This window comes from Zosterops lateralis (genome assembly GCF_965231275.1).
Source record: "Zosterops lateralis genome assembly, chromosome: 20".
NCBI lineage: Eukaryota > Metazoa > Chordata > Aves > Passeriformes > Zosteropidae > Zosterops > Zosterops lateralis.
The window spans coordinates 2,336,705-2,358,381 of record NC_139780.1 but is presented as its reverse complement, the minus strand read 5'-3'; the positions used below and the strand labels follow the sequence as shown (position 1 = coordinate 2,358,381).

Sequence of the window (21,677 nt, the reverse complement as noted above, 5' to 3'; positions counted from 1 at the left end):
TGGAGGGAATATTTTCCCATGCCTTTTCCCTGTTTTCCTGTCCCTGAGGGAGCAGCACAGCACAGCCCCAGTTGCACTAGGGATGGAGATCGCTTTTATTTAGTCACTCGAGTGCTTTAGTACAGAAGAACAGATATACAGAGATGATACATGTTTGTGCTTCAACACTTTCAAACATTTAGATTCCAGTAATTTCAAGGTAAACAAGTTCCAAGACAGACTAGATTATTTTTTTTTAAAGTTTTCCTTTTTGATAAATTATTTTTTATATAAATAACTGTAACAGAAAAAATAATAATAATTATAATAATAATGTCCAACATACAAGATCCTGAAGCATTTGCATTGCTAAACCAAGAAGGAACAGAAACGGGCTGGGAGACCGAGGGGGAACCAACAAATATCAGTGCAATGATACAGCCTTTGCCCTAAAAATATATATTTAACTTTATGGGCAAGGAGCAGACGGGAAAGGAAAAGGGGGGGCTAACCACCAACGAGCCAAGAAAGAGCAATTTTAGGGAAGGAAAAGGGGGCTCACAGCCTTCAGGGGGAAGAGAACAAAACCATAGACCCCAAAATATTGCAGTGCATCTAATGGCAAGGGAGAGGGGGCAATCCAGGGATGTCAAATTAAAAACCCAACTAAAATCAGAAGTTTGGGGAAATCACTATACACCAAGCTCGTAAGAACGTCACAAGACACAGTCATTAATATACACAGAGTCCAGAGGGTTTGGGGGGGCCTGGAGGGTTTGGGGGGCCCCAGAGGGTTTTTGGGAAGGGCCCAGAGGGTTTTTGGGGCGCCTCAGGGTGACGGCACGCTCAGAAACGCTTCACCACGGGACGACATGAGTGGAGCTGGGCACGGGCACCGAGCTCCTGTGGGGATGGATGGAGAGAGGTATCCATGGAGAGATAACACAGACATATATATATAAAATAGCTTTTTATTTTATATATATATTTTTCGAAGGAATTCCCAGAGAGGGAGCAAGGCTGCAGCAGGGTTGTGCAAGCAGACCGGCCCCAGCTCCCAGTTTGACCGGTTTGGTCCCTTTTCACATGGGAATTACCACGGTGTGAAGCGTCCTGGCTGCACTCCCACACCACCCCCATGCCAAATTCCCATCCAGATGTTGGCGTGCACATCTGGCAGGAGCAGCCACTGCCCCAAAAGCCATGGGACAGATGGTGGTGCCAGCCTGGTGCCCACCTGAGCAGCGGCTGGAGCGGTGTGGGATGTCCATCCATCTGTCCTCCCGTCCACACAAGACCCCAATGAGGAGCATTCCCCAAAATAAAAGTGTTTTTCTGTCATTTTTCCCCACCATATTCACTAGCAATGGGCAGATGGTTACTCAGCAATGAGCTCTTGGGCGCTTCCCACAGCTGCAGCTACAAATATATAGATTTTTTTTTCCTTTTTCTCTTAAACACAATGCATCCATTTTCTTAATATATTTATATATATATTATTAATTTTTTTTTTGGCTGTTATCCCCTCCCTGTGGATAAAATGAGATGGAGGAGGCGCTGGGAGGGGAGAGGGGGAGATCAACACAAGAACAAGAGAGAAGCTGGGCCCACTGGGTGCAGGGTGGCACCCGGGGCCGGGCGCCCGGCGGGGACGTGGGTCGGCATCGAGTGGTGACAGCGTTTCCTTTTAACTGCTGCTCTCTTCCTCTGTTTTATTGAGTTTCTTCAGCGTGTCCAGCAGTTTCTGTGGGGTGAGGATGTGCGTGGACCCTGTGGGAGCAGAAGAGAAGGGGTGCAAGGGGATCAGTGATGGCTTTGGGATTCCCCCCACTGTGTCCCGGCCGCTGTCCCCGCTGTCCTGGGTCCCCCTTACCTGGCGGCACCAGCCCTGCGCTGCTGGAAATGCTTGCGGGGAAATGCGGTCTATGGGGACAGGGGTGGGGTCTGGGGGCTTGGAAAAGGGACAAGGACGGAGGAGGAGGAGGAATGGAGGCGAGGGATGGAGCTGGAGGGGTGAGGCAGGGGCCAGGAGGTGCCGGTGCAGGGGGGTTGTGGCACTGGGATCACTGCAGGACCCACGGGGAATGCAGGAGGCACTGGTGGGGTGCAGGGGTGGGAGATGCAGGGAACAGCTGGCGTGGAGGAACCTTTCCCAGGTCCCCCAAACTGCACGGAGCATCCTGGGGATAGAGAGGTGCCTGGAAGGGGTGGCAGGGAACAAGGAAAAGAAAAGGTTCTTGCCTTCTGCTGCCCCTCACTCGGGGGCCCCCACCACAGTGCCAGTGGGGCTCCCACTATGCTGCCCACACTGGCTCAGCCCCACAGCCACCCTGGACTGCAGGGACCAGCACACAGGGGATGCCAGGGTGGCACTCACTGGTGAAACCAGCGAGAACTGAACCCCAGAGCAGGGTTTGGGGTCTGACACATCAGAATCTCCTGCCTATCCAAGAGCAAACCTGGGCTGAGTGGGATTCCAGCCCCAGGGCACTCCAGAGCTGGGGGGTGCCAGCAGTGCCCAGCCCGTGGGGATGGACCAGGACAAGTTCTGGGGTCTCCACTGCTGCCCCTCTCCCCCAGCCCTGCTCCAGCTGCTCCCAGGGCAGAGTCCAGGAGCTCCGTGCCCCTGCCCAGCCCTGGGACGCCTCTGGGGGGCAGGCAGGACCCTGACCCCTCCAGTCCTGGCAAGGGGGAACTCATGGCATGGAGGAGCCGGCCAGAGGACACCAGGGGACATGGCTGAGGGATGATGGAGCAACGCCGGATGCTTTTCCACCTGGTCGGAGGAACCGCAAGCATTTTCTGATCGGAGAACCCAACAAAGCCCAAAACAACGATTAAAAAAAAGGAGGAACAGAAGAATCAAAGAAAACCCTTCGGGGAAGGAAGAGTTTCTTTTTTCATTAGTAAGCTGCCTTTACTTGGTTTCTTTGGCTCACTCCATTGCTGGAGCCTGATCCTCAAATGATACCCTAGTGGAGTCCCTGAAGTCGGGGTGCCTCAGGTCCATGAGAAATTTGGTGGGAGTGAGAATGTGAGTAGAACCTGTGGGAGAACAGAGCGGGGCTGAGGGCTGCGCCGAGGCTCCCCCACCACCACCACCACCACCACCAGCTGCTTTTGGGGGAGGAAAAGGAAGGAGGCAGGTGGAGCCTGGAGCTTCTGCATGCAGGGGATGGACCCTGGAGAGAGGCAGGATGTGATGGGTGACAGGCAGGATGGAGCTGGGATGGTGACAGGGACACAGCTGGGGCAGCAGGAGGTGATGGAGACTGGGATGCTGCTCCCAAAGAGCACAAGAGATGCTGGGGACAGGCCCCACCAGGCATCCAGGGCATCAGATGAGATGGTGAAGGACACCTGCCTGTGCCCTGCAAGGCGAGTATCCAGGCTGTGCTTCCCAGAGGAATTTCAGGGACCTAACAGCTCCTTGCCATCACCTGGTAGAGCTTCTACTGTGTCCTCTGTGCCTGACTCACAGCTCCCCTGGGAGCAGAGACAGGAGCTGCCCCTGACCACGTCCTGCTGCATGTCCCGTGCAACTGAAAAACCCGGCTCCTGTTTGCACCCTCTTTATTTCTTCCTGCCATGACCCCAAAACCAAGGAGCAACCCGAGCTGCCAAACCTCCTCCCCCTCTCACCCAGCCCTGCCCGGACAAAACCAGCCAGGAGACGTGAAAAAATGGAAGCAAAAATGAGGATGTTCGGAGTGACGCAACCCAGAGGGGGAAGGGAGGAGGGGCACACAGGGGTGACAACAGATGTCCGGAGAAAACCTTTCCGCAGAGTTCCAGCTCCCGCAGTCGTCTGGAGCCGGGAATTTGCGGGATGGAGCGTGGGGTGAGCAGCCAGCGGGAGGGGCCAGCCCCGGGGCCACCACTCACCTATTAGCACCTCCCACTTGCCGCTGGCTTGTGTCACCTCGTAGGCGCAGCGCATCTCGTTCATGCTCACCCCGCCCAGGATGAAGATGATGAGGCGGGGGCCGCTCCGGTACTCACCGGGGGCCTTGTTCTTGTGCCAGTGGCCGTAGCGGGCACTGAGGAGAGGAAGAGGAGGGTGAAGGGCTGGCACAAGGCAGCACATCTCAGTTAAATCATGCAGACACTGCTGCTACAGCAGGTCACGTCCAGGGTTCCAGCCACGAGCGCTGCTCGCTGTTACAGGGAGGGAAACTGAGGCACAGGACGCCTGGAGGGAAACTGAGGCACAGGATGCCTGGAGGGAAACTGAGGCACAGGATGCCATAGGGGAAAACAGAAGCATGGGATAGATGACGGAAAGGTGAGGCATAGGGTGCCTAAAGGGAAACTGAGGCATGGGATTCCTAAAGGGAAATGGAGGCACAGAATGTCTGAAGGGAAACTGAGGAATGGGATTCCTAAAGGGAAACTGAGGCATGGGATGCCTGAAGGGTAATGAGGGCACAGGATTCCTAAAGGGAAATGGAGACACAGGATATCTGTAGGGAAACTGGAGCACAGGATGCCTAAAGAAAAATAGAGATACAGGGTGCCTGAAGGGAAACTGAGGCACAGTATGCCTGAAGAAAACTGACACAAGGCATTCCTAAAGGGATGCAGAGGCACAGGCTGTCTGCACAGAAACTGAGACCTGGGGTGCCTCAAGGGAACGGAGACATGACGTGCCTGAGGGGAAACTGAGGCACGGGATGGCTGAATGCCCTCTGAGCAGCTCCCAGAGCTGCTGCTGGCTCCAGCCCCGGGGCTGGTGTGGGATGGATGCTGACAGTGATGCAGGTGGGATGGACAGGGGAAGAGGGACACCCACCTGACGGCAGTGGTGCTGAAGGAGGCGGACGAGCGGGTGGAGATGTACGGGTAGTGCTTGGTGTCCAGCTTGTCATCGATGGCATCCTGAGGACACAGAGCCACGGGCCTGGGGTCAGAGAGGGGCCAGGCACAGCCCCACAGCTCCTCTGGAGGGCTGTGCCCAGGATTCCCCTCTGAGAAGCTCAGGAGCAGGCACTGAGCTGGAGGTTTCAGCCCTAGGATCCCCCTCCAGCACAAGAGACCTGCTGCTGCTTCACAGTGGCAGAAGGTCAGTGCCACCTGGGGGACCTTGCTGAGGTGCTGCTGCCCTAGGCAGGCCTCTCTGCTCTGGGCGTGAGGCTGAGAGGTCTCCTGGGGGTGAAGCCACCCCAGGGAGGCCTGTTGCAAAGGAAAACATGAGCTCTCTGCTTTTGGGACCTGAGAGAGCAGCAGCTCAGCTGGCCTGAGGGCAGAGGCAGCACTGAACTGCCCAAGAGCTCCTGGGACAGCTCCTGAGGACACAGACACAGCTGTACAGAGCCAGGCCTGTCCTGTGGCTCTGCTGGGACATGGGCAAGGCTGTGACAAGGCCACCCAGCTTTGGTGGCCACAGTGGCACACACACAACCAGCCTAGTTGTTACTGGATTTGTATTCCAGGGCTGCTGGGCAAGCCTGGTCTGGGACATGAAGAGTGAGGGGAGATCTCACTGCAGTCTAGAACTTCCTCATGAGGAAAAGAAAAGAGGCAGGCACTGATCTCTGCTCTGGGACAGGGACAGGAGCCAGGGAATGGCTCAGGCTGGAGATGAGGGAAAGGTTCTTCCCCCAGAGGGTGCTGGCACTGCCCAGGCTCCCCAGGGAATGGGCACAGAGCTCCAGGAGCCTTTGGACAGCACTGCCAGGGATGCCCAGGGTGGGACTGTTGGGGGGGGTCTGTGCAGGGACTGAGGCTGGATTTGATGATCCTTGGTACCTCTTACAACTCAGCACATTCTGTGATTCTGTGCATCCTACCTGGGGCCAGCACTGACTCATGGAGGCCAGGAAAGCCTCCCAAAATATCCCAACTGTGCTGCAATCCCAAGCAAGGAGCAGCCTGGAGGACACGAGTTCACAGAGCTGTCAGGGCTTGGGCTGGGAGCATCCAGCTCTCTGTAAGTCCCTTCCTGGATGGCTCTGGAATTCCCTGCTCTGCCCCCCAGCCCTGTGCTGGGTGCTGGCTCACCTCCATGATGTCCTTGATCACCGGGGTCCACCGGGACAGCTGGTAGGTCTGCTCGCTGATGCGCTCCTTGCGCTCCGGCTTGCTCCGGCGGCGCAGCGTGGACTGGGCACAGAGCACAGGGACACCCTGAGACACTGCAGCACCAGGGACACCCCCCAGGACACCCCACGGGGACAGGGCTGCCACAGCACAGGGGCAGGGCCAGGGGGAGGAGGACACTCACGTCTGTGATGATGGGCACGCCGAGGTGGGCCATGTTGGTGATGATCTCGCTGTCCTCTGCCGGGATCTGAGCGTGCTGGATCAGCTTGTTCAGGTTCTCCTCGGTGATTCCTGGGAATGCAATGGGGAGGAGGGGGTGTTCTCCTCAGGAATGTCTCACCAAGGGGACACAGCCCCTCTGCTGCCACTCAGCCTGCTCAGGGAGGCAGGGCTGGGTTTTCCCAGCTGGATGGTCCTGGCCAAACCTGGATGGTCCTGGCCAAACCTGGATCTGCCTGCCCACACCCCTGCCCAGGCATCCTCCTCACCGTTCTTCAGGAAGATGTAGAGCAAGATGATGCGGATCTTGTCATAGGTGCTGACGTTGCCATCCAGCAGGATGGGGACAATGGCCCTCATGGGGTCCTTGATCTTCTCACCTTCAGCATCAGTGCCCATGGCCAGGTCCTGTAGGGAACACATGCTCAGCACCACTCCATCCTGGAGTGGGGAGCTGCAGCCCCCAATGTTCCTGTGGGAACGTGGGGCTGGGGGAGTCATTTGGTACCTGTTCAACTCGGCAGAGCTTGTCCACAGTGCCCTGGTAGTGCTTCATGCAGTCCTCAGCCAGGTGCAGGTGGGTGGAATACTGGGGACACAAGAGTGGTCACCTCTGCAGTGCTGGCAGCAGCTGAGGGTCCCTCAGTGCCACCACCCACGGCCAGGGGAGAGCTGCCACCTCCTGCTCCCTGGGTGGGCTCAGTCACTGAACACACAATGTCCCCTCCCCATACCTTGCTGAGCTCCTTCTGGTACTGTGGCATCTTCTTCAGCATCTGGGACAGGTCCCTCATGGTTGTCTGTGAGGGAAGGGGACATGGTCACTCACCCTCAGAGACCTGGAGGCCACCAGCAGATGATCCTGCCAAGGACTTCTGTCCCCACGTGAGCCCCCCGTGGGGGTTTGGTGACACCTGATGTGTCACTGCCAGGTCTCCTCCCCTGAAGCTGAGTGGCAGGAGGGCTCTGCAGCTCTGCAAACTGGGGTCTAGTGGGGAGAAACCACCTGAGGAGCTCCCTCTGTGTGCCTGGCTGGGGCTCAGATGGTTCTTTCAGCTCCTGGCCACTTTTACACCGTACTGCCACCAGGGTCCCCTCACTGCCACCAGCTCAGGGAATGGGGACAGAGCAGCTGCTGCGGGAGGTGCATGGACCCTGTACTGGGGGCAAACTGCAAAGTTCTCCCAAAGGACTCCATTTTCCAGCCCCAGGTGTAGGGCTGGCACCCCACAGCCATCTCCCACTGCCAGGAACCTGACCACCCTTCTTCCCTGGCAAAGTGTCCCCAGGAGACCCCACCATGTGCCACCCATGGCTGAGCCCGTCCCCAGGTCACCTTGTCACCCGTGTTCATCCTCTTGCTGGAAGAAAACTCCTTCAGGGACCGGGTCACCTCCCTGCAGAGAGGAGGAGGGCAGAGCTGTGAGTGGGGAGGGGGCCCTCACAGCGGGGTGGGTGGCAGTGCCAAGCCAGTGTCCCACCCAGCCAGCAAACCAGCCCCAGGGCCACTCACTGGGACACCTCGGCGATGTGTTTGTGGCGCAGGGTGACCCACAGGTCGTCATCCTCATCCAGGAGAACTTCCTTGATCCGGGCCTCACCAATGCCACTCGTCTCATACCTGGAATGAGAGGAGGGATGTCACAGGGGATATGGGGCTGGGGGCACACACAGTCCCCTCACTGCTGGGTTTAGGGAGCTGGGGAGACACGAGGGCTCTTCTTGGCTGTGCCAGGAGCAAAGTGATTTCAACTGGGATTGACCTCTTCCCTTTTTGTACCCCTTCAACTCCTAAATGCTGGGAAGGGGCAGAGGGCTGAAGGCTGGAAAAGCCTTTTTGTCCCAGTCCTGCCCTCCAGGCCCACCAGAGTGCAGCACTGGTGCCTCCCGATGGAGGACTTGAGATGGATGGAGGGATGCTGAGCTCCCAAATCCTGGGAGCTGTCCTCATCAGTGTCACAGGGGTGGGGATGGCAGCACTGCACTCACTTGTAGACATCGTTCTCGATGGGCAGCAGGTCGTAGCTCATGGCCTGGAAGGTCAGCTCGTGCAGCACTGGGGACGCGGGGTCAAAGCCACGGTCCAGGATGAGGAGCTGGGAACGAGCCTTGTCCGGCCCCTGCAGACACAGCAGAGCCATCAGCACTGCCCTGGGGGCTCCCTCAGCCCCACAGGTGCTCAGGGGGCTGCTCTGGGGTCCCCACTCAGCGTCTGTGGCTGGCACAGAGACTTTAGGAGTGAAGCATCACCCCCAGCACCCTCCCCCAGGCTCCCAGCAGCGCTCACCTCGCCCATGGTGGGGTCGTCAGCCTTGTAGGCGTCCAGCTTGTCCTGGATGAGCTGTGCCAGCATGGCATTGTCCTTGTAATCCCTGGGGGAGGCAGGGGGACAGCTCAGCCCCACAGGGCAGGGGGTGGGGAGGAGATGTTGGTTTCCCTGTGCAGCACCCTTGGCTCATGGGAGAGCAGGGACCCGAGCAGGTTTTGTTTTTCATTCCCACCTCTCCTCAACGAGCTCCCATTTGCCTTGGAGCCACTCAGATTTCATGATCCAAACCCCCTCAGCTCCCCAGATCAAGTCTGAGCCTGTTTACACTGACCACGGGTGTCTGTCCATGCCACCAGCCTGTCCATCCCCAGGCTCTGACCAGCACAGCCCCATCCCTGTGGTGCCCAGGCTGGCCTTACCCGCGGTACCGCACGGCCGGGTATTCCTTCAGGGTGGCACAGAGCGTGGCAATCTGCTCTGCCAGGCGCTCCAGGATTGGGTTCTTCATCTGGGCCTTGTGGGGGCTGTAAAAGCTTTGGAAGGAGTCGGCCGAATCCAGAGAATAAACCTGGGGGAGCAGAGGGAGGGAGGTCAGAAAAGAGCAGCCCTACCCCAGATGGGTTTGCAAACCAGGTTCATCCCCAGATGCACCCAGCCGAGCCTGGGATCAAGCAGCTGGAGCTCAGTGATGCTCAGGGCATCCCTCAGAATTTCCAGCTCCTGGGACCCCAGCTCCAGCTCCATGGTAGGATCCCTATCCCTGTGTCCCTCCCAGCTGAGCAGAGGAGGCAGAAGACCCCTGCCCGCAGCAGTCACCTGCTCCCAGGCAGGGAAACAGAGACCTGGGGACAAGCTGTGCCCCCAGTAAAAAACGCATGAAGATGCCAAGAGGTCGCTCCCTAGGAATGCTGAGGATTGAAGGGTTAATGGCACCAAGCAGGCCTGGCACCATCTGTCCCCTGGTCCCTTTGTCCCCAGCAGGGGCAGATGGCCCAGGGCCAGCTCCCTGGTGCCCTTGGCTGGTGGCTGGGCTGGTGGCAGAGCTGGCCAGCACAGCTGTGGGCACGGAGCCAAGGCACAGCACCCGCTAAATCCCCGCTGGGATCAGCCCGGGAAGTCATCTCGGGAGACAGGGAGGCACAGCAAGGAGCCACCTGGGGGTGCAAGGCTGCTACACAAACCCTGATGGGCTGGAGAGGGGTCTGGAGCACCCCCTGGCTGTCCCAGCCCAGCACAGGCTCACCTGGGATTCGGAAGGGAGGAAGGCAATGTTGATCTCTGTCAGGGTTTTGATGACCTTGGCGGCGCGGGATTTCACCAGCTCATTGAAGAGGGCGTCGGGACAGGCTGCAAGGGGAGGAGGAGCAGGAGGGGGGTGCTCAGCATCTCTCCATCCCTCCATCCCTCATCCCTCCCCACCTGCTGGCACCGTGTCAGTGACTGTCCCTCCCCTCAGGGTACTCACAGTCAGTGAAGAAGACGTGGGCAGCTCTGTACTTGGAGGTGGGGGGATCCTTGAAGTCATTGATGAGGGAGTGGATGGACTGCAAGAGAGAGGGAGCAGCTGGGCTGGGCAGGATGGCACTGTAGGCCTCCCTCCTGCCTCAGAACAAGCTCTGCACCTCCATCCCATCACCCTGCTGGCATTGGAGCCAGGATATTTCCCATGTGCACAGCTGCCCATGCCAGCACCCCACCCCAGCCAGGTGTCCCTGTGTCCCCCACTGCTCTCACCTTCTCGGAGGGAGTGATGAGATACACGGCCTCCAGGCTGGGCAGCGGCTCCCGGCGCTTGTTGATGTCTTCCACAACTTGGGGGGGAAAAACAGGGATCATGGGCAGGGCACTCAGCCAGGCAGGGCTGTTGCACACCCCTGGTTGGATGTCCCATGGGCATTGGATGCCCCATGGCAGCCCCTCCATATCCAAAACAAGCCCAGCCACTCATCCCTGCCCACAGAGGAGCTGGAGCATCCCTGCCCACCCCATTCCAGCCCTGTGGTCCCTGCTGGAGCTGTGGGCACCTGGCCAGGTCCCAGGGGCCATGGATCTGCCTCTTGGTTTCTCCTCACATCCCCCTTGGCCTGAGGATGAAGCTCTGGCTGTACCAGACAAAACCCCACCATCCCCAACACCTCCCAGTACCCAGCCTGGGATTTCCTTCTCCTTTCCAAGTGTTGCAGGGAGCTATTTGGTTATCAGGCTGATAAAAACCAACACCTGGTCCCCTCCTCCAACTGAAGGACTGCCAGGAGACAAGGTGTTCTGGCTGCTCCAGCCCCAGCAGGCAAGGAGGGCCCTGTGGAACTCCAGCCTGGCACCAGGAGCCATCCATGGGCGATGGGGAGGTGGAGTGGCTCCATCCCAAGTGGGATAGGGCTGGCTGGGGGCTGTGCCAACCACCCTGTGCCAGCCTGGAGATGCCTTTGCAGGTGTCCTGGTGCAGAGGGAGATTTACCCCTTCCCAGAGGGAATGTGGGAGGCAGGGAGGGGGGTACTCACTGGTTATGCCCTCTGTCATGATGTCGGTCATCTTGCAGCAGGACGAGAGCATGCGCATGCTCAGCTGGTCCACCACCAGCACCTGGGGACAGGTGAGCACCCCGTGAGCACCCTGTGAGCACCCTGTGAGCAGCCTGTGAGCTGGGGGCACAGCAGGACCTTCCCCACCCTGCCCTTTCCCTGCTCCCTCCCCTCCCGGCCCCTCCCCGGGTTTGGTGTTTGGTGCTCACCTTCCATTCCCCCTTCTTCTTCACCTTCCGGATCACATCGTGCATAATCTCTGGAAGAAAGGGGATACAGGCACTGGTGAGAGCCCAGGTGTGCTCCCACAGCACCCCAGGGCCTGCTGGCAGCAGCAGGGGCTGCACTGGGGGCACCAAAGCCCCACCCATCTGCAGGGTCACGCTGAGCCCCACTCACTCTGTGCCTGAACTGGGGATGAATGAGGGGATGGGGGTGGTTTTGGGGTACCCAGGGAGGGGCGGTCACCCCCCCAGCCCTTTTCTTTTCTCATGTTTAGCACTCAAAGACACACCCTAGGCTGGTGGGGAGTGTGGGATGGTTGGGGGTCCCTGTGGGGAGCCTGGGGGCCACCCCATGAGGTTCAGCCCTAATCCAAAGTGCTGGGAAAACAACAGCAGCTTAAGAGCTCCTTTTAGAAACAAGAATCAAGCAGCCTGAGCCTGTTCCTTGTAATCCCTCACAATCCCATTTCACCTCCCATGGCTGCTGGGCTTATGCAACCAGGCAGGACAGCAGCACCCCCAGGACCACCCCACCCCAAATTCCACCCCAAACTCCAGCTCCTTGTGAGTTCAGGGACATGAGGAGGTGGCAGTGGGACAGCCTTTGGGGTTGGGTAGCAGGAAGGGGGGTTCAAGCCTTGCCCTCCTGCCCAAAGATCTGTTTTGGGGGAACAAGGTGCCCCCCAACCCCTTTCACCCTGGTGTGTGAACCACTGTCCCCCACAGAGCTGAGCCTGGGGAAAGGATTCTGTGCCATGTCCTCACACAGCATTCTTTCCTGGATTTCATCCCTGCAGGGTTTTGCTCTGAGCTCCTGGTCCCAATAAAATGCCAGTTAAATGCCCAATAAAAAGCCAATTAAGCAATGTCTCTGAATTAGAAAACAGAGGTGTCACCCTGCCAGCCTCAGCCTTGGGAGCCTTCCCTGTGTCTCACCCCAAGTGTGCTGATTCCCTGGGTAAAGCCCAGCAGGCTCCAGAGCTGGCACTGGTGATAAAACAGGATAAAGGGATAAAACAGGAGCCTCTCAGTGTCTCTATCTGTCCTGCTGCAAAACCTGGAGCAAACAGCCATTCCTCACTGCCATTCCTACCACTGCACATCCATCACCTCTCCCAGCTAAATCTGCCTGCAGGAAGCCCCAGAAGGACACTGGCCTGGCCCTCGGTGTCCTGCCTGCCCTTGGTCACATCCTTTGGCCTCTCCACGGGGAGAGGGGGCTCAGGGCAGCTCTGGGCTGGGACAGAGGGGATGGAGGGTACCTGAACTGGGCAGGCAAAGCTGTGCCTATGTGTGCTGCCCACCTGCACCCACCAAATGCACCAGGAGCTGTCCCCTGTGGGCAGGAGTTGGCAGTGAGGACTGCCCAGGCACTCCAGTGCTGCTCCCTGTTCGTGCCCTGGCACAGCCAGGGAGGGGTGATGGCAGCACATCCCTGCTCCTCCTGCCACTGCTCACATCTGGCTCCTGCCCCGGGGCCAGGAGCCAGCAACAACAGCACTGAGGCTCCATCACCATCATCCCACAGGCTCCATCACCATCACCCCATCCCACAGGCACCACCATCATCCCACAGGCTCCTCCATCCCATCCTCCAAATTCCATCCCATCCCACAGGCATCATCCCACCCCACAGGCTCTGTCACCATCCCACAGGCTCCATCATCATCCCATCCCACAGGCACCATCACCATCCCATAGGCACCATCACCATCCCACAGGCACCATCACCATCCCATAGGCACCATCACCATCCCACAGGCTCCATCCCAGTAAAGCACAGGGGGCCATGGTGGTGCACCATGGAAAGGATCAGCAAAAAGCAGCAGGCAGGAAGAATTCCTGCCCCTACCATGAAAATCCAGCTGGAGAAGGAAGGACAGAAGGACAGGACAGAAGGAAGGAAGCTGGGAAGGGCATCCTGTAGCCCAGGGGATGGTGTTCCCATGAGGAAAGTGACCCCAAGGGCACAAGATCCCAAAAAGGGCTCCCAAATTGCTGCCTCAGCCCCTCCCAGCATGTCCTCGCTGCAGCAGCAGCTGCAGGGGACACTGTGGCTCTGTGGGAACACCGTGTCCCTCCTGCACAGGGAGGGCTGGGCTGGGTGGAGGATGCTCGAGGGGGGGAGCATCTGCCTGGCTGCAGAAAGTGCTGTCACATCCCCAGCCTGGCCCTGGAACCAAGATGGGCCCCTCAGAGCAGGAACTGGGCACTTCAAAGGGAAATTTCCCTGAGCTTTGTAGCTTTAGGGTGTCAATCTTTGATCCCCAGGCACAGTCATTTCCTACATCAATGTCCTCTCCTGCCCTGACCATGGGTCAGACCTGACTCCAAATTTTGGCTCTTCCACAGGCTGCCAGTGCCAGCTCAGCGCCCAGGCAGGGTCAGGAAAGAGGCAGATCCACAGAGCATCCTCCAAAGAGCTCCAGGGTCCTGCCAAAGGGCACAAACTGGAGATTGGTGTCACATTTAGGGAGACATGGCCATGAACTTCCCCTCCTGGGTGTCGCTGCAGCAGCCACTAAAACACAGCTTAGGGAAGAGTGCTCAGGGCTCCCAGGGGAAATGGGAGGTCCTGAGGTCCCAAGGTCCTCAGGCCATGCCCAGTCCCCTCCCAGAAGTGGTGCTCTCACATTCCACATCAGCAGGCCAGATGTTGCTGACCATGTCCTCAAACATCTGTCCAGAGAGAGGTTCTAGGATCTAACATCACTTTCTGATGCTCACGGGCAAGTTTTTCATCTTGGAGATAAAACCAGGTTTCAGGGGAAAAAACATCCCTGAGTGTCTCATCCAGTGCCTCCAACACTTGGCTTGTCTGGACCCACCACGTCACATCTGTTTCCTTCAGGCTGAAAGGATCTGAATGACAATTTCTCCCAAGAACAGGGAATACAGACAGCTCTGGATCCTCCTCCAGCACCAGAGCCCCTGGACACATCTCTGCTGTGAATGGAGAACCTCTGGAGCAGCGTGGCCCTAAAAGTGCCACCAGGCAGGTGTCATGTTGGAGACCCAGCCCAGCACCTGCAGGCAGGCTCATTCTCAGGGTGACACACGTCACCCCCTGCCTCATTTCCAAGCAGGTGACACGCTGGCCCAGTAGGACCTGAGCCCATCCATCCCTCCAAGAGGCTTATCCCACGTTATTTATACCCTGGCCTTCCCTTGGCCCTGCCTTGGGCATGGAAACAGAGCCAGCCCCAATGTGTCCCACCGGAGCTGGGGAAGGAGGAAGCATCCCTGCCAAGCCAACAAAGCTGTGTCCCCAAAAGATGGACCCATTTTGGGGAACCCCAAAAGATGGAACCATTTTGGGATGCCCCAACAGATGGAACCATTTTGGGATGCCCCAAGAGATGGACCCTTTTAGGGGTTCCCCAAGAGATGGATCCTTTTAATGATGCCCCAAGAGATAGACATTTTTCGGGGTTCCTCAAGAGATGGGCCCATTTTGGGGTTCCCCAAGGCCATTATCCTGCTTCAGAACAGGCCTGGAAGCTGCTGAGCAGCCCTGACCTCCCTGGGGGGTTGGTACAGCCCTGTCCTGGCCACCATGCCAGGCTGGGACACCAGGGTGGGGACACTGCAGCTGGGGACACTCCAGCTGCAGTGCTGACCCCAGTGCCACAGCGATGGCCAAGCTCTTCCCTCCTGGGAATTCCTGCTGCTCAGAAATGTTCCTTCACTGCCACATCCCTCACTGGGGGCCTGATGGGGCACAGGGAGATGGAGCTGCTTTATGGATGGGCAGGAACTGATCCCAGCCATGAGCTTTTCACTCTGCTCACACATCCTGAGTCTCAGGATCCCAAATCCCCGAGCAGCTCCGGAGAGCTGGAGCACAGAAATCCACGTTGAGGTTTGCTGGAGTCCCACTTCTCCTAAAAAACTGTCAGGCTGCATCTCCCAGACTGACACGTTTGGCTTTGGGTTGGCCTGGCAACTGCTTTTGTGCTGGTTCATTAACTAATTGCTCAAGCCAGTGTGAATGTTGCACTGATCCAAGCACGGCTGGACAGAGTGGAGCACGTCCCCACCTCCAAACAGCCCCAGCCGGGGCTCTGCAGGTGCCATCCCCAAATAAAACAGGCAGCAGGGACCAGAGGGTGGCAGGAATGGCCCTCCAAGGCCACCAGCACCACCCAGCACATGGAGATCACTGGAAGGAGACAAAGCCCACCCGATGTCCTTCAGCACGGCTAAGAATCATCCAGGGGGGACCTGAGTCATAACCCACAACCCAAACAAGTCTCAAACACCTCCCCTTCAGCAGCCCAAGCCCTGAACATCCATTTTTCCCACTGGATTATGCCCACCTGGAAGCCCTCAGCCTTCCTGGAGGACACATTCCTCACCCAGGAATCCAGGGATTAGTCCCAGTCCTCATGGTAACCTGTGTTTAATTCCTCTTTTTCCTGTTAGCACTGCCCTCGTGAAGGATGGCCAAATTTATCCCTGCTGGGCAAAGCTTTGGGAAAGCTGCACAGCCTAGGGAGGAGGAGGAGGATGGAGACCTGGAGCTCTTGAACTCTGCAGAAGTTGAGTAACACAACCAGAAGTGAAAAAGGGAAATTGAATGCATAATCACACCCATGAACCCTCTGAGTGCCCTGGAGAGACAGAGGAAAATCCACGAGGTTTTCACTGCAGGATCAAGCACAGGGTGATTGTTGGGGTGCCCTGTGCAGGGACAGGAGATGAACTTTGATGATCCTTGTGGGTCCTTCCCACTCTGGATATCCTGTGGTAACTCCAGACAATTCCCTTGGCTGTGCACAAGGATCTGGGAGGTGAGCAGAGTTTCCCTGTTTGGGTACAATCAGTGACCCACAGCCCTTCATGTCCCTGCTGAAGCCACCACCCTTCACCAGCACTTGTCCTTTTGCTCCAAATGTTTCCATCCCCAGCAGATGTTGTCCCTGGCTGTGGTGCTGGTGGTGTGGCCATTGCTGTTGGTGCTTCAGTGCCAAGAGGAGCCCAGAGTGTCCCCAAGGGGAGGTGACTCTCACATTCCTACACGTGGCCATGACTTTCTGAGCTGGTTCTTCTCCGCCATGATATAAAACAGAGGAAAACACCAACAAATCATGGGGTTTTTTTTTTTTTTTGGTGGGGAATCCAGGCTGGGCTGGTCTCCTGTGACCTCAGGGACACCAGGACAGGCTGGAGGGCAGCTGGCATGTGGCTGAGTGGTCCTTGCTGCTCCCTCATTCAAGGCCAAACCATCTGATGGGCTCCACAAAAGAGCCTCTAGCACAGGTGCCCACAGGTGTGTGCACATTCCGTGTTCCTGTGTGCACATTCCCGGGTTCTCTCCCATCCTGGGGGACGTGGGAGCCCACAAATTAAAGCACCTTCAGCCCTGCTCTATTTTTGCTCTCTCCACAGCCAATCTCTTTCCCCGCACCACGAGTTGGAGGGAGCAGCATCTGCTCCTCAGCGTACGACCAAAAGCCTTGTGATGGTGATGACTCTCCTTTGAAAGGTGTTGATTTTGTGGGAAGAAGGAAGGAATCTTTCCTGGGATACTTTCTCCAAGAGGTGCAGAGGAATCAGACACAGACCTCACTTCTTCTTTTCTTTTTAAGAAGCAAAGAGTCGAAATCCTCTCCATTAGTGGCTTTTTTAACCTTCTCACACATGCAGACACTGGTGAGTGGATGCAGCCCTGCCAAACTGAGGTTTGTCACTCTTGGTCACTTTCCATGGTCACATATGGGCAGGAGTTTCTCAGCCCCTGGTGCAGACTGTGATCTGGAGATTGAAATTGTTCTGCAGTGCCTGAGATGGTGAACGCTGATTTTTACAACAATTCTTTCAAGCTTTTCCAACTTTGAGCTGACACTGGAGGTGGACACAGCCTGGTGACAGAGCTACAGCCCCAGCAGAGGCTTTGCCCATTCCTGTGCCCACACACCACACTGGTGGCACCACGGGGACTCCTGGGAAATGGGAATTGGGAGGATGGGCTGCCCAGGGAGCCACTGGATTCAGGGGACATGGTGGGGACAGGGTGCAGAGACCTCCTGCTCCTCACCCATCCACCTCTGCAGCAGGCTGAGGTCACAGCTGTGCCCTGTGCAGGCAAGAGGATGCCATGGGAACCCCTCTGTGCCCTTTGCTGCCTCCTCTTCCTCTCAGCCTGGCACAGCCCTTGCCAGGCCTGGCATGTACAGCACACCAGCTGGGCACTGAGATGGGCTCAGAACATCCTCCACAAGCAGCATCTGACCCTCCAAGGCTCCCTGTGCCCCCAGCAGGGGCTGGTGGCAGCTGAAGGGTCCCCAAAAGCCAGGCTGAGTCAGGTACCAGCAGGTCCCCAAGCTGTGCCCCAGGCTGGCAGCAGCCCCAGCCCTGCCCCTGCCTCCTCCCTGTCCCTGCAGGTGCAGCACAACCCGAGTCCCTGAGTCATGCCCAGGCTGGGGTGGACCCTGGAGAGGCCCAGCTGGGGACATGGAGTGACACTGGGCAGCGTCAGACCTTGTCCAGGCAGGATTTGGCCCTGGCAGGAGGCTCTGGGCACAGGTCAGCTCTGGGGGAGGCTGTGCAGGTCAGGCTGCTCCGTGGGAGGATCACCTGGTGGCCTGGGGGAAAGGTGTTTTCTTGCTGTGTCTGCAAAGTGCTTCCTTATCTCAGGGCTCCTCTGCTCCTGCCACCTGCCTGTGACAGCACAGGCAACACAAGGAGCCTTTGGGGATGTTGAAGGGGTGCAGGGGTTTTTGGATCCAGCACAGAATCACATCCATATGCTCCAGCTCCATCATGGCAGGTGCTGCACAGGTGTCACCCCTGCAGCAGGGCCCATCTCTCCTCGCTGCTGGCAGTTCAGTGAAGTAAAACCAGCCTCCTCCTCCTCCTCACTGCAGGCTGCTGCAGGAGAGCCACCACTGGGCTGGGCAAGGGAAGGTGGCCCTGAGAAGATCCAAGGGGCACAAAAGGATGGGAGGGATGTCCATGCAGTGGGAGGGTGAGGTGAAGATTTGGGGATGGGTGTCTTCAAAGCTGCCAGTCTCAGGTGAGATTTTCCCAACCAGCACCAGGGCAGAGGGGCCAGTTCTCCCTGGGAGGGGACACAGGGACACAGCAGGGGGACCTGGTCCTCAGGCATCACCTCTGGGGACCAGCACACTCAGCTCCAGCCCTGCCCACACAGCAGCAAGTCCAGGAGGACGCAGTCACCATCGCTGGACACCTTGGGAAGGCACAGGGACACCCCCAGCACACACCCCACAGCTCTGGCGGGTGACAATCTGCTTCTGCCCCTCTCCTCCTGCAGCCCCGGCCCACCTCTCCCCCTGCCCACCGCCTCCCACCTCTTCAGAGGCCTCCAAACCCTGTCTTGTTATGGCACCAGCTGGTCAGAGGAATAATCCGGGTCTGGAGGGAAGCCAGGGCAGAATGCAGCTCGGGAGGGGGGGCTGGCGGAGCGAGCCATGGCAACGCAGCAGCATCCTCCTCATCCTCCCATCCATCCATCCATCCATCCATCCATCCATCCATCCATCCATCCATCCTCCTGCAGAAGGAGCCCACAGGAGATATCCTGGCCCCAGGGTCAGCCCCAGGCTCGGCCCTCTTGCTGCTCAGGAGCAAACATCTCCTGCAGGAAAACCTCCAGGGAGCACCGGGCTGGCGCAGCCCAGGGAATCCCATGCCAGCATCACCAGTGCACAGGGGGCTTGGAGACCCAACTCTGGGGGAGCAGCTCCACCTGCAACAGCCCCCCCCAAGCCCAGGAGCTCCCCGAGGAGCACCCTGCTCTGTCTGGGGAGGAGGGCTGGACCCCAGGGTGCTCCCCCCCGGTGCCAGCCCTGGCTCCTCTGCAGCATTCTGCCTGCACAAACCCCGGTGTGCCACCCACGCTTCCCGGCTCCGGCGCTGCTGCCCGGCTCCACATTATCATTTTCAGTCTGGAACGATGTTTTTTTAAGGGGAAAAAACGGAGCGGTTTGTCACTAAACCCTGAAGGGGAGGATTAAGTCAGATTTCCCTGCTGCTGCCTTGAACCTCTCTCTCTCTCTGCGTGTCTGTGTGTGTGTCTGTGCTCTCTGCCAGCCTGTTCCGGAGCGGAGACAATGAATGAAAACAAGGGACACGCAGTGGCGCTGGGCTGTGTCCCCTCTCTGCTGAGGGCACCAGGGGCTGTGGGCGGTGGATCCAACCCCCCCTTTTCCCGCATCCCACCTCTCCCCACTCCAGGACCGACTTTCCCCTCCAAAATAAACCCCAGCAAAGCCCCAGAGCCAACCAACCAACCAACCAACCAACCAACCAACCAACCCCCCCCATGCCCATTGCTGATCCTGCAGCACAACAACGCCGGGACATTTCCCTGCCTTTCCTTCCCCCGTCCATTTTGGGCAGTGTCCCCGCTGCAGCACTGGGCGGGGGGATGGCGCAGCCCCCCTGTCCCCGAGGCGGGTGACAGCGAGGAGGTGGCAGGGCCATAAATCCGCGGGGATCCCCCCCCTGTTTCCCCCCCATCGCCATCACCACCCACCCGATCACACCACCCGCCATCTGCAGCGGGAGGGAGGGCGGGGGGGAACACACGGCCACGGATGGCACGCCAAAAACACCCCCCCAAAAACAGCAAAAAAATCCTAAAAAAACACCCCAAAATCCCAGCCCGCGGCCGGCCACGGTGCCACGGAAATAAACCCTGCGAGAGGCGGGGAGGAGGAGGAGGAGGAAGGCTCATGGCTGCGGGGGGAAGTTCCCACCGGTTCCTGCCCTTTCATTATTTTTTTTTTTTTTAATGCGGAGTTTTTTTTCCGCCTTAATTTCACCTCGGGGGAAAAGGAGCGTCGCTCCTTCCTGGTCCAGCCTGGGGTGTTTTTTGGAGAACAAACCACCCTCCCCCTGTGTTCTCCCTGGGGAAAATATCGCCTTGCAGCAGCCGGGAAGGAGGAAGCGGAGCTGGGGATGGTGGGGCCGAGCCCCCGCCCGCCGCTCCCGGGAATATTCCTGTTTCCATTCCCATCCCCATCCCCGGCCAGGGAGCGGGACCCCCGCGGGAAAGGGATGCCCGGGGATGGGGGGGACACACACAGATAAGGAACATCCGGGAAAATAATAATAATAATAATAGGAATAATAATAATAATAATAATAATAATAATAGGAATAATAATAATACGGAGCGGGATTTGCTGCAGACAAAGCGGGAGGGCCCGGCCTGGCTTTGCGCTGGGGGAGGTTTTTTTTGGGGGGGGGTCTGCACCTCTCTGTGCCCCTCCCCGCCCCCCCTACAGGGGAGGCCTTTCGGCCCTTGGGGAGATTTGGGGCCACGGGGGTCGAGGGGGGATCAAACCTGGAGGGTCTGTGGCTTCCTTGTCCCCCCCCCCTCTCTCTTTTCCACCAAAATCCTTCCCCCCCCTCCGCCAGCACTGCAGAAAAACCCCAAACACCGCAGAAATCCAGCAAACACAGCCCGGAAGGTGCCGGCAGCCCCGGCCCCCCCCCGCCCACCCCTCCAGCGTGTCCCCAGGGGGTGTCCCGTGTCACCCTGTGTCCCCCCCGCCCCCCCGAGGGTCCCTATGGCGCATCCGCAGCATCCCCCCCCCTTCCCCCCCCCCCAAACCCCGGCCGGGGCACCCCCACCCCCCCCCAACCCCCGCGGCTTCCCCGAGTCCCCCCCACCCCCAAACCCCGCCGAGCTCTGGGGGGGCGCGGATCTTACTCTCTCCCACCACCGCCTTCAGTCCGATGGGCGCCATGTCTCGGTGCCGGGGGGGGGCGCAGCGGCCGGGGGGGGTTTAGGGGGGCACCCAGAGGCGCGCAGGGCCGGGCGAGGCTGCGGGTGGCGGCGCAGGGATGCGGAGGGCGGAGGGAAGAGGGAGGAGGAGGAGGAGGATGGGGAGGGGGGGGCTCGGCGGGCGGGCAGGGGGGGGCGCGGGGGGGCGGGGCGATCAGCTGACCGGGGCGGGGCTTGGGCTGCGCGTCACCGACACGCCCCCGGCACGCCCCGGCACGGCCACGCCCCCCACCGCAGAGCGGAGCCCGCCCACAGCGCCCCCTGGCAGGTGGGATGCGGTACTGCAGCGGTGCCGCCCGCGGGGCACGGGGACATGAAGGGACAGGGGACACACATGGACAGGGGGACAGACACAGACAGGGGGACAGACATGGATAGGGGGACAGACATGGACAGGGGAACACATATGGACATGTGGACAGACATGGACATGGGGACAGACATGGACGGGGGACAGACACGGACATGGGGACACGGACATGGGGACACACACGGACGGGGGACACACACGGACATGAGAACACATATGGACATGGGGACAGACACAGACACGGGGACATACACAGACACGGGGACACAAATGGACAGTGAGACACACATAGACATGGGGACGCACATGGACACGGGGACACAAACGGACAGGGGACCCGAACAGACACGG

The 21,677-nt window shown here is 58.7% G+C and overlaps 1 protein-coding gene across 2 annotated transcripts; it reads right to left on the bottom strand.

Annotated features, from left to right (window-relative positions):
- Positions 1 to 86: 86 nt before the first annotated feature.
- Positions 87 to 21,124, bottom strand: LOC310917490 (syntaxin-binding protein 1). 2 transcript variants are annotated; one of them, XM_083875787.1, is made up of 19 exons: positions 20,942 to 21,124; positions 11,242 to 11,291; positions 11,012 to 11,093; positions 10,244 to 10,320; positions 9,975 to 10,053; positions 9,753 to 9,856; positions 8,929 to 9,077; positions 8,528 to 8,612; positions 8,230 to 8,360; positions 7,754 to 7,861; positions 7,577 to 7,637; positions 6,975 to 7,040; positions 6,749 to 6,829; positions 6,510 to 6,648; positions 6,203 to 6,312; positions 5,980 to 6,081; positions 4,772 to 4,857; positions 3,865 to 4,019; positions 87 to 1,749 (listed from the first exon to the last, which is right to left on the bottom strand). In XM_083875787.1, exons 1-19 carry the CDS (start codon positions 20,976 to 20,978, stop codon positions 1,667 to 1,669), a joined length of 1,785 nt encoding a protein of 594 aa, XP_083731913.1. In that variant the 5' UTR covers positions 20,979 to 21,124; the 3' UTR covers positions 87 to 1,666. The 2 variants fall into 2 exon arrangements, with proteins under 2 accessions (XP_083731913.1, XP_083731914.1); XM_083875788.1 differs by lacking the exon at positions 87 to 1,749 and adding an exon at positions 2,900 to 3,024.
- Between the last annotated feature and the right edge of the window lie 553 nt (positions 21,125 to 21,677).